General features: G+C 42.3%; 1 protein-coding gene across 1 annotated transcript; it reads left to right on the forward strand.

Moving 5' to 3' along the window:
- The first annotated feature begins 6,180 nt into the window (after positions 1-6,180).
- dhcr7 (7-dehydrocholesterol reductase) lies at positions 6,181-12,428 on the forward strand. Its single transcript, XM_041936197.1, has 8 exons — positions 6,181-6,299; positions 6,999-7,095; positions 9,138-9,360; positions 9,485-9,575; positions 9,767-9,980; positions 10,140-10,344; positions 11,209-11,340; positions 11,929-12,428. Exons 1-8 carry the CDS (start codon positions 6,296-6,298, stop codon positions 12,391-12,393), a joined length of 1,431 nt encoding a protein of 476 aa, XP_041792131.1. The 5' UTR covers positions 6,181-6,295; the 3' UTR covers positions 12,394-12,428.
- The last annotated feature ends 212 nt before the right edge of the window (positions 12,429-12,640 follow it).

Below are 12,640 nucleotides of genomic sequence, written 5' to 3' on the forward strand. Positions count from 1 at the left end.
TTTATTGTGAAATGACATATAGTTTTCAGGATTAGAGAAAAAAGCATTGATGAGCAGAGGTGAGCCTCGCAGACAGTCTTGTGGTTGCAGTCAGTCCTAGCTGACAGTGTCACAGGTGATCAGGGGAGAGGGAAAAGGAAACATCTCACTGACTTTCATTTATAGACTGTTGCCACAATGCACTGTATATGCATCTGTGTACTTGTTTCCGTTGAGGCTCCAGGCGTCTCCCAGCAGTGTGTTGTTCAGGTGACTGTCAGTCTAATTGGCCTCGTGAGTGCCCCATAGGCATGAGGACCAGCTCTGCAGCAGATTCATGACATTACAGGTGACATGGTCCACTCACAGTTGTTTGTCTTGGGGTTGCAGTGCTTTGATTAATTCACAAACCAGGAAATGAACTCAGCACTGCTTCCAGGTCAGTTCTTGTTCAAGGGTAAATGCTACATGTGGTCCTCATTAAACTTTTGACACTTCCCTTCACAGTAAAGCAAAGTATAGTACGCTGTAAATGCATTTTAATGTGCCACTTGAGACCTATTTTCTAAAGCTTCATGCAGCTTTGGACACATTAATAGCACACAGGACATGCTGAGGGCACCAGCAGGATGGTGCACTCCCACCATCAGGCCGCTGTTTGACAGTACCAAAGGGGAAAAAACAATGGGCAAATCGCCCATTTCCCCATAAATCTTCATCTGTCATCCTCCTTCTTCTCCTTTAAAAAACCCAACCCAAATCAAACTTGCTGTGCAGCATTGCTTCTCTAGATTATCTTTGCTTATATGACATGTTTTTTGGCAAACATCCTGAGCTGCTGTTAAAAGGCTCACAGTTTGGGAATTTCTCAAAATAAATAATTGTGAAGTGACTCATCATGATGCCCATCTGGGCTGCTTTCTAAAGGCCCCTCGAGATGCTCTGTGTTTTTGTTTCATCCCATCCTGTCAGCATGGTCCCACACACATCACCTCCACTCTGTATATTCTACAACACATTCACTGAACAACACATTGACCGCGTATACAGGAACAAAAAAACAGACGTGTGTTAATCTCGTGAAATTACTGTGGATGTGTATTTGTGTCGAATGAGCAGGGAAATATTGCCACAGTTATTTTGCATTTATTTATCTGTTCAGGTCACTCAGTCCCCTCCTTTCTGTCCATAACATGATATTCATTTTTGTTCAAGTAAATATGAATATGAATGAATGTCTTCATGATCCTGTTGTTCCTGCTCCCACTGATACATAGCCTTGACCTGTGGTTAATTTAGATTTGTCGATTCTGTGTTTCCCCTGTCAGAACCATATATTCAACTATACTGACGCTTTTTATGTTCATTATATAATTTACATCATAAGTAAGGCGGTGGTAAGGCTTTTACTGACTGGCTGATAATGTAAAGTTTCATGAGAGAACCTCAGAGGTCAGGTTGGGAACCTGTGAAAAGGAAGGACAACAACACAGAGAGCAGGCCTGAAACATCTTCTGAGGCTTGAAACTGCAGTCTGAAAACTACCCAACACTTTTACAAAGAGGTGACTGACATCAGAAACACAGCAGCAAAATGAATCAGCTGAGGTCTTTATCTAAGATATTCTTTATCCACACATCAAACCCTCGGCAGGCTCTTTCACATTCCCTTCTCTAACACCAGGACCTCCAGGCTAACACCTACCTGAGGAGGTGGGAATACTGAATGGCAACAAATTCTATTCAAAATACAGGGAAATGTCCACAGAACTGTAAATACTCTTTAATATTAAAGTGCATCTGCAGACTGTTTATCATCATGTATTTTAAGGCTGAAGACAACACTGATGGTGAGGCTAACTAGCATGATAGTGGAGGAAGACATTTACATCAGGACAACGGGGGAGGGGGAAAGGGGGAGGACAAACAGAAGAGAGGATCTGCTCTCATTAATTTTTCACTTTCATTTATAGTAAATTATTTAAGAGCCATGTTGCACTGCGTCTGTGATACAGCATGGGCCCTCGGATTTATAAGACACTTAAACACCAACAAAGGGACACACGCACACACACGCACACGCACACACACACACACACACCACTATGCGTAATCCTTGTAGCTCATCTATACACAATATTCATACATTCAGAGCATTGCTCGTACATACACATGCTGTTGTGCGTACAGACACATGCAGCTTCCCAGGGGAGCTGATTAGGGCAACCTGCACCCCCACTCACCCCGCCCCCACCCCACCCACACACGTGCGTACACACACGCACACACCGCTGCCAACTCTTTTTATATTGATCACACCAACATGCACACAGACAGAGCACAGACCTTCCTCCTTGCACTTGTTAATAATTTTGTATTCTTTGGTTTTAACCTATTCAGTTTAGGTTCAAGAATAACCCTTGAACTGTGCCCGTCGCAAAAAACAAACAGACATAGACACGTTTGTGGCTATGTCATTGTGAGGCATCGTCAAAAATAATGTGCACACAATTAGCTTGTGTTCTGATCAGCAACCATGCTCCAGAAAGCAGACTTATACTTCTTTGGGATCTACACCCAAGGGCCATTGCACAAGACGATAACCGTACTTCCTTGCACTAGTTCACTAAACCTAAAGCAAACCTAAAGACTTTTAGAAACCACAAATTTGACCTCTGACTTAAATGATGTGTGCAGTCAAAAATACAGTGCACTATACTGCCCTGTGGTTCAGTAGTATGTATGTAATCTAAACATTTATAGGAATCCCAAAATGTCAAACAGGTGTTGTTCAATAAGTGAGCTCCCTGAGAGCAGACCTCTGCATTTTTACTTCAAATTCCACATTTCACAAGGTAAAGGTTGGTAAAGGTGCCAACAGTACAGAATCTCTTCTTTGCCTCAGACATAGTGTGAAGCAGAGGAGTCTGCTGCTTGGCCCAGATACATCATACTGTCTGCATACGGCATAGCAACAAGGCATCTGATCAAAGAGTATAGGAAAGAGGAATGGAAAGAGAGAAACAGAATAAGGACTGCAGAGACACAGACTGAGGAAACTGGTAGAAAACAAAGAAAGGGGAATCGCAGAGGGGAATAGAACAGAGATCAACAGACGTAGCAGAATGTTGTGAAGGGAAGACAGAAAAAGAGAAAGATGGAGGTCACTGGATGATGCAGGATGATACCACAGGAGGCTGGGTTCAGCGGGGAACCAGCAAATCTGGAGAAGAACCAAATCAGGGCTGCGTTCCTTTTTCTTATTTAAATTTAAGAAATTAGCAATATCCTCTTAACATTACTGAAATGAACTTCAAAACCTTTAAGATACAGTCCAATGAGCACACAGCTACATTTCTAACCAGCAGGGTCAGGGTCATGAAGAGCGTCATAAAAAGTGTGTTTGGTGATGGTTACATGAAGGGGATAAAACAATGGTGGGATGTCTAACTTGGGGCAAAAAGTCATGTAATGATACAGGAATTTATCCTCACTCTCAATATCAGAGCCATACCGCTAATCATCTGTTCACATTTCAGCACATGCCAAAATGGAGTCTCTCCTCCTCTCCATCATGTTTTTCGTTTTTTTTGTTTGTTTTTTTTGCAACGTTTGTACCAACAGCTTTATATAGTGCTCAGTGCTGTTAAGAAAACCATGTATGATGATGATGATGACCAACAACAGTTCATTTTAATTTTTCACTTTTTTTCAAATGCTCAAAATTTCTGTAAATGACATGCTGATATCTTCAAATATTTATTTTGCTTATATGCAAATATTTATTGTGCTTCTATAAATGAAATAACATTTCAAAGTTGGCGGCGGGTCATTTCATTTTCTCTTTGCTGGTGCTTTTTTTCTGCTTTTTGTTTTGGCCCAATAATGCATTGTTTGAGAGTCCACTTCACAGACTAGGCTGCTGTTTGGTTTGCACTGACTTGGATGGACAGGTAATGGTGGTAGTGGCATGAAGCTTTACAGCATTTTTTTGACTTTTGTCCTCTCGACTGTAACATTTTTCATTCTAAGCATGTGCCTGTTTATGTCACAGCTGAATGCTGCCCTCTAGTGGTTCATTCGTGTACATGCACTTGGAAACGCTGCACCAGTTACATCACAGGTGCTAAAGACTTACCTGTGAATTCAGGAGCTGTTCCTCCCCACAAAAAAATTAAAGGAAAAATAAAACTCAGAAAATAATCACTATTATAGCTATGAAGAAACACTGCAAACTGCCAAATAAGGACAAATAACTGCCCACCACTGTGTCCACCCATGACATCGATATACTTTCATGGAAAATAAAATACGACTTTCATTTCATTCAGGTTACACAGCAGTCATCCACTAGAGCTCTGGGCAACTGCTTGTTTGGAGTGCCAGAAGTAAAGCAACACACCTTCACCCAGACTGACCTCAGTGTTCAGCGTTCTGCATTGTAACATGATTGTATGTTTGTAGTTCGGTTTGCTGAACATTTCTGTATTGAACTGACTGAAACGCTACAGAATTTTGTATTTCTATGAATTCATTGTAGATTAGATCTCCACATTATCTTATCATATTATCTGCTTGCCCAGAAACATTTTTAATGGCAATTCAGTTACATTTGTGCATGTAATGTAGATAGATATCAAATTAAATAAAATGAAGCAATCAAACACACCAGTTCACAGAGTAGTTTGCAAGTCCAAAGCAATATCCTTTATCAGATGCGAGATAAGAGGCATGGTTCAATATTCCACATAAGAAATAAAAGGCTGCAACACCACATCAGGTTCATGGTGGATCCCCACAGCGTGTATCTTGTTTTTTTCTATTCTGAAAAAACGCCTGACCTCATAAATCCACCTGTCAAAGGAGGGCGGGCAGTCGCTCTTCCAGTTCAAAAGAATGAGACGCCTTGCCAAAAGGGCTGAGGGGGCCATGCTGTTGTCAGGGTAAGATCCTCTAATGGTACACCAAAAAGTCCAACGAAAGGGCACAGTTCAAATGTTCAACATGCAATTTCTGAGTGAGCTTCACATAGAGAATGAGGAATGCTGTCAAATATAGCTGTGTAAAGCCAGATATTATTCCCTTGACCTCTGGTTTGATTTCTAGGATTAGATCAAGTTTTTTGGTGGCAGAGAAGGAACTCGAGTAAACTGACTGTGTATAAACTGTCAAAATTGTGTAATGAAAGAAAAGTGCTGGCAGGGCAAACTCAATCTTAATTTAAAAATGGTTTCTTTATACAGCAGTCTAATGTTCAAAACTCCTTATTTGATCCACTGATCAAATGTAAGCTGGGAACAGATGGCCAGCTGCATTTGGAGCATAAGTAGACATGGAGACTAATTTGCAGGGTTTTCTAAAATGAGAGCAAATTCTCAGGGAGTGTAAAACTGCAGGGGTTTGACAGACCTGGGGATGCAAAGGAGCTGATGAACACAAAGGGCCAGAGAGCAAAATGCACATGAATGCAAGAACTAGATTCAGTTTGTAACCAAGCAGCAACATCAAAGGTGGATGTGTCGCGCAACCAATATTTTATTTTTGATATTTTCACCAGCCAGTAATAATTTGAAAGTTTGTTAAAGTCATTCCACCTCGCAGCCTTGGCCTTTGTGAAAATAATTTCCGGACCCAGTAAAAAATGAAATGAGGCTGTCGAGCTTTTTAAATAAGGCTTTCGAGAGGAAGTATGGAATGTACTGAAATAAACATAAGAACTTTGTAGGAATGTTCATTTTAACTGTATTGATTGGTCCAGCTAGTTATGAGGGTGGACCAGCGAGTAAGATCCTGTCAGGTGTGATCCAGGAGTGGAGTAAAATACGCCTTACAGGTAAAGATAACTTAATTAGAATTCAATTTTTAGTGTCTACTGTAAAATAAAATAATCTAAGCAAATGTTGGGTGTTAATGGCATTATGAATTTATAAGTGGCATCACTGTAGCATACGTACCTTGTATGAAAAGCTAGGATGCGAGAGGCCCGTGTTTGGACTTACAAAATAAGACAAAAAAATGACAGCTGTTTCATAACGCCGCCAGTCACGTGCTTACTCTGACTGAACCACTCAACTGGAGGATTCGTCAGGCGCTCGTGGCTCCAGTTAGCGTTGTCCAATCAGAGGCCAGTTTACCTTCCAGGCCCGCCTTTGCGTGGACGCTATTGGTTGAATTTTAATTCGCAGTGGCGTTATGGGCGGACTTTGGGGCTCCGTGGTGAGTTTTCTCCAGCGGTTACCTGAGAAGCAGCAGCTGGACCAGAGGGTAAGAGGAGACGGCCGGGCTGCCTCACTGTGTGACTGACGGGACAGGTATCCATGGGTGAGTGAGCTGTGCCTCTTTAACGGGATTACAGCCCGGTGTAACGTGTGTTTGCTCTTTAAGCGACGTGAGGCGCGTTCAGGAAACAAAGCGTGCTGCTCGTTAGCCAGTTATTTCAGGTAGTTAACGGTAACCAAGCGTCAGTAAAAATACCCGTATGAGAGACAGTGAGTGCTACGAGCCACTTTTCTGAATGTTTATTCAGTATAAAGGCTGAATATTTTGTTTCTGTTTTGTTGCCGTTACGTAACGGTGCGTCCCTCTTCCTTTTCTCATGTCCCCTCTGTCTGTGGGTCGAGCTGCTCTAAACACCTGCTTCACATGGACAAAACAGAGGCCTACAGATAGCTGTAGTATAAATACTGTTCAGCACACAGGACATTACCTTTGCTGCAGGAGTGTGTGTGTTTATCTGTGTGTGTCTTTATACTTCAGTTGAATGGACACGGTGCATCAGTGTATCCAGAGCCTGCTGTGCATGCTGTGTTTATCAAGCTGACCTCAAGACAAATTGTTATCTCACATCTCCAAGGACACGCACTTTACCTCCTCCAGTGACCTTATTACCTGTTCATAAAGGTGGAGCTGGTGGCAGTAAGCGGCAGCATGTGTTGACCCATGGTGACACTGTGGTAGTGTATAAAGTACAGCACGCCACCGCATCGCTGATCTGAACCTGATAATGTGATCCTTCGACAGAAATGAACATGGAGGCCACCAGGAGACGTACCCAGCACGGTGTCAATGGGAAAACATCTGAACAGAGGGAGCAGACGGCACAGTGGGGGAGGGCATGGTGAGTTCACATTATATCACAGGTTGCTGAAGGCCATTCTGTCATCTGATGTACTTCCCCAAAAGTTCAATCACGAGTTTATCACGCAGTTAAGCTTGGCCTGGACCGGACAATTCAATCCTCGACTTCGAAACGTCAAAACTCTTGCTAAAAAGGGAACTTCGATGGCAGGGAATAACTTTTTAGAGGCACTTGTTATACAGGTTCATATAACTAAGTCAGCACACTCAGCCCAGTATCATCTAGTTACCATCACTATCAGTCGAGTTTGACATAATTCTGATGACCAGATCAGCAAATTTGTCTTAAAAAATGTGATGATCTCCATCTATAATGGAGTCTAAATCTAAATAATCTAAATTTATCCTCCCAACACACAAAATAGCGTTGATACAGAGAGACAGACGCTGCACGACAGAGCGAGTGGGTGAGCATGAAAACGAAACTAAACAATACATTGTGGTTACATTACTAACTGACAACACTTTGCTCATGTCCTCACACATATTTCACGTATTGCAGAACTCTGACAGGTGGTGTTGAAGGTGGGCTGGTTACCTCATGTCCTTATAACCTGAAGTTTTATTGTTAGGGGCATGACGGGGACTGATGAGTAAAAATACAGCACAGACTGTATCAAGTTCAGTGTAATTCCCACAAAAACAGCCTTCGGTAGCTTGCAAAGTTAGATTTCTTCCTCTTGGCCCGAGAGCCAGGCGCTCTGAGGCCCTGTATGGGCCCTGTATCAGCCTGCAGACCCTGAGCTGGGTACCAGTCGGACATGCCAGCATAGGGATTCAGTGTTTAATGATTCCTTGGTGTGGGCTCAGTCTTTAAACAGGCATAGCAGACATCAGGAAAAATAGTATGACCAGACTATCAGTACATTTATTACCTCTGCTAAGGATATCATGGTTTCAGTTCAGTTTCTTTTTGTGTCAGTCTACGAAATTACCGAAAAACTATGAGCCAGAATAACATTAAACTTGATGAGAGGCTGTAGCATGGGCCACAGAAATTTTCAATTAAAATTTTGGAGTGGGTCACCAGAGATACGATTTTCAATTTTTTTCAAACTTTACGCTTCAGAACAACAAGCAATAATTTAGACACAGGGCCTACATAATGAATGCACGGCTGAGATGATGAGTCTTCAGCTAGGCACAACCGTATTTTGACATCATTCTACAACAGAGTAGTTTTGAAAATAAATCCAGACACTGGCCTTGGAGCGCACTATGAGTGTGCTTCTTGTTAATCCTGTTTCTTCTGTATAGTGCCTAACAACATCATTTAATTAAAGTTTGCTGTTTTTGTTTTTTTTTCTTTTTAACTTGACAACATAGTGGTTTAGTGTAGAATTAGCTGCTGTTTACAGTGTTCTTACTCCAGGCCAACATGTATGGTTATGTACAGGAGGTTTAAGTCAGAGGAGGAGGGACATGTAAACTTGTGAAACGCAGATGCTGCTAAAAGTTGAGATGCTCACTGTAATGCTGTGTCTACACAGAGTTGTAGCTTCAGAAAGCACATTAGCAGAGCAGCTTCAGTACTCCATTTGTGTCTCCACGGGATGCGTTCAGGCACAGTATTGAGTGCAGGTCACCTTTGTTTTAGCAGCGCTCAGAGTCTGACAAACTATCCCTGTAGTTATGCCAGTGAAACTGAGAAAAAATAGACTTGAAGTGAAAAAAAGATGAGATAATCAATTTAAAAGTGCAGCTGAAGCACATTGTGTGTAGATGCGTCTTAACAAAGACCTCTACTGTATAACATAAAGTGACTTTGGACTAGCCTCATCAGCTGTCGAGACTTTTGCTTTAAAGGCAAACACGGTAATGAAACTGTAAATCTTTAGGAGAAATTTATTACATAACATACTTTTTCTTAGTTGTTAAGATTTTTTTATGTAGTCATCTTGTATTTACATATACAGTTAGTTAGTTACATCATGACATCAGTTAATGATCTCCCCAATCACAACATCAGTCAGCTATCATGTCCTCATACTGTATCTGTATGTATATCTGATTCATCCTCAGGGAAGTGGACTGGTTTTCCCTGATCAGCGTGTTTGGCCTCCTTTGCTTTGCCCCTTTCATTGTCTACTACTTCGTCATGGCCTGTGACCAGTACCAGTGTTCCATCAGCCAGCCTCTGTTTGAGTTGTTCCAAGGAGAGACCACGCTGCTCTCCATTTGGGCCCGGACAGCCTCCATCACCTGGTCAGCTGTCAAGATATACGCCATCTGGGTGGCCTTCCAGGTGAGAAAGAGGAAGTATAAGAGTACAGCGGAAGAGTCTGGGGGGGATATAGCTCGCAGAAAACTGTCCGTTGTCTTCAGCTCTCGGCAAATGTAATCAAATGACAGGTTGTGTTGTCCCTTAGGCGTTCCTGTATATGTGTGTTCCTGACGTCGTTCATAAGTTTATCCCTGGCTATGTCGGTGGAGTGCAGGACGGAGCACGAACTCCTGCTGGTAATGTAACACTCATGATCCATGCTCATCAGTCCACAAGATTTGTTTTTTGAAATGGTCCCATATTACACCTGATCTGACTCAATGCCTTGGAGAGAGTGATGGAATTTGATCACTATTTCAAACATTCATTATCAAACTAGCCTCTTAAAATCCAACCTCCTGTGTTGTCTCCCCATTCACTACTGTAGGCCTGATAAACAAGTATGAGATCAATGGGCTGCAGTGTTGGCTTATCACTCATGCTCTGTGGTTTGCCAATGCCCACTATTTCCACTGGTTTTCTCCCACCATCATCTTTGACAACTGGATCCCCCTGATGTGGTGTGCTAACTTACTGGGCTACGCTGTGTCCACCTTCGCTTTCATAAAGGCCTACCTTTTCCCCACAAACGCTGAAGACTGGTGAGTACTGATAAACACGTGGCAGGACAACAAGTTGTTGGAGCAGATTTTAGAAAGGTTTTCTATATCTGCACAGCATAATATCTAGTTATGTACGAAGTTGTAGTACACAACTGTAACTCAGCTTGTTTTCTTCCACCCTTTTTTGGTGATTTCCAGCAAGTTCACAGGGAACATCTTCTACAACTACATGATGGGCATCGAGTTCAACCCACGCATTGGCAAGTGGTTTGACTTCAAGCTTTTCTTCAATGGCCGGCCCGGCATCGTAGCCTGGACTCTTATCAACCTGTCCTACATGGCCAAGCAGCAGGAACTGTACGGACATGTCACCAACTCCATGATCCTTGTCAATGTGCTGCAGGTAAGGTGGAATAAGGATGGATTTTTAATGGGTGGAACAATATCTGTGTGCTGATCCTGTGGAAGCAGAAGTGCTGCAAAATGGAAACATACCAAGAGATATTAGAAAATGCCAGTGACTGTATGTGATGCTCAACTTTCTCTTGACTTCTCATTTTGGCTTTGATTCTTTGACCTTAACCATCCCGAGAAAGCTGGTAATAACGTCATGTTTACATATATGCTGCATAACTGTAGATACTCTTGAGCATCTTTCACCTAAATAGGCTTAGATGTGCAAAGAGCTTTCTCAACTCAATTAATCTTTAACAATGAAGATTAGCACCGTATTAAAAAAACAATTTCCCAATGAAGATTTTTATGTGAATGATCAATTGGTGATTCTTAAAAACGTGAGATCAAGCTTTGCATTTCGCCTTTTTTCAATAAACATGTACATCTGAGCTAAATATGTATCTTTTAAAATATGTATAATGATCGCGAGTGGTGCAGCTCTTTTATCAATCCTGCTCAACTGTTTTGCACAAGTGGACCAAAAAAAATGTTTTATTTGTTAGTTGATTCATTAGAAAATAATCCTTGCTCAACAGTTTTATAAGGAAAAACAGTGTTGCTCACATGTTGAATGTAGAAGAAATTTCAGTTCATGGGATAAACTCTGAGAAGCCCTTGATGTAACTGAACCATCAAGAAGAAGAGAACTGAATCTAATCAAAACAAAATGATTGTGGACTTTAACGTATTGAACTGAATCAAACCAGGCGATCAGTTAAAGATAAATGTTCATCTTTCTTCAATTTATTAAGAACACTGCTCCATGATTGACAGTAATATCTGGAAGACTGTGTCGTGTGTTTTCTTGTAGGCCATTTATGTGTTGGATTTCTTCTGGAATGAGGCATGGTACCTGAAGACCATAGACATCTGCCATGACCACTTTGGATGGTATCTGGGCTGGGGTGACTGTGTCTGGCTGCCCTACCTCTACACACTGCAGGTAACATAATGCATGCTAACACACACACACACACACACACACACACAAAGTACTTCTGTCATTGTGAAGACACTCATTGGCATAATACATTCCTAAATCCAAGTCTTAACCCTCAAAAAGCAGTCCAGACCAGACAGGAGGTCCCCATGGGTTGATATGCAGTCAGTTTAAAGGCCCCACTGGGATACAAAACCAAGTGCAAACACAAACACAGAGTAATAATTGTGCTGTAAATATTAAATGATATCTTGAGTGGTCCTTGGGGGCATCATGATTAAATACCTCTCACATCAGGACAAACAGTTTGTATAGCTGTGAGGATTTTAAAAAGTAGAGTAATATCACAATGCAGAACTGCTGCTAAAAACTGTCTGTATTGAAGTTAAATCCTCTGTGTCACCCTTTATCAAATACTTCCACATCCACATAATCATTATTGTCTTTACAATGGAAGCATCTGAATGAAATTAAACCAAAGAAAAAGGAATAGAATATGTGTGTGTCTGTATGCCACACTCTAGCACAGACGTTCAAATAATAAATTCATTTAAGCGACAGAATGTAAATAAACGTGCTTTTGCTCTCCAGGGTCTCTACCTGGTGTACCACCCAGTCCAGCTCATAAATGCCCACGCCCTGGCTGTGCTGCTGCTCGGTCTCATTGGGTATTACATCTTCCGCTCCACCAACCACCAGAAGGATCTGTTCCGGCGCACCGAGGGCTCCTGCTCCATCTGGGGCCGGAAGCCATCATACATTGAGTGTTCGTACCGGTCCGCTGATGGCGGCATCCATCGCAGCAAGCTCCTGACCTCAGGTTTCTGGGGAGTGGCCCGGCACTTTAACTACACTGGCGACCTGATGGGGTCACTGGCCTACTGCGCCGCCTGTGGCTTCGGCCACATTCTCCCTTACTTCTACATTGTGTACATGACGATCCTGCTGGTGCACCGCTGTGTGCGCGATGAGCACCGCTGCAGCAGCAAGTATGGCAAGGACTGGAAACGCTACACAGATGCTGTGCCTTACCGGCTAATTCCTGGGCTGTTTTAGAGAGGAGTAGGGGAAGAGGGGTGGCAGGAAGGTGGGGGGAGGGAGGGTTGGGGCAAAGATTAAGATACATAGCAGTAACCATGAAATTGGAGGCATGTGAGTTTTATACATTTCAACAATTCACCACAGTGATTTTTATATATTTCTAATGCACGTGTACACCGCTGCACATGTGTATATGCTGGTACAGACAGTTTATTTCTATATTTCGCTATTTCAGTAAAGGCAGTTTGACACGCCAGTGTGC

This window comes from Chelmon rostratus, chromosome 1, assembly GCF_017976325.1.
Source record: "Chelmon rostratus isolate fCheRos1 chromosome 1, fCheRos1.pri, whole genome shotgun sequence".
In the NCBI taxonomy this organism is placed as follows: domain Eukaryota; kingdom Metazoa; phylum Chordata; class Actinopteri; order Chaetodontiformes; family Chaetodontidae; genus Chelmon; species Chelmon rostratus.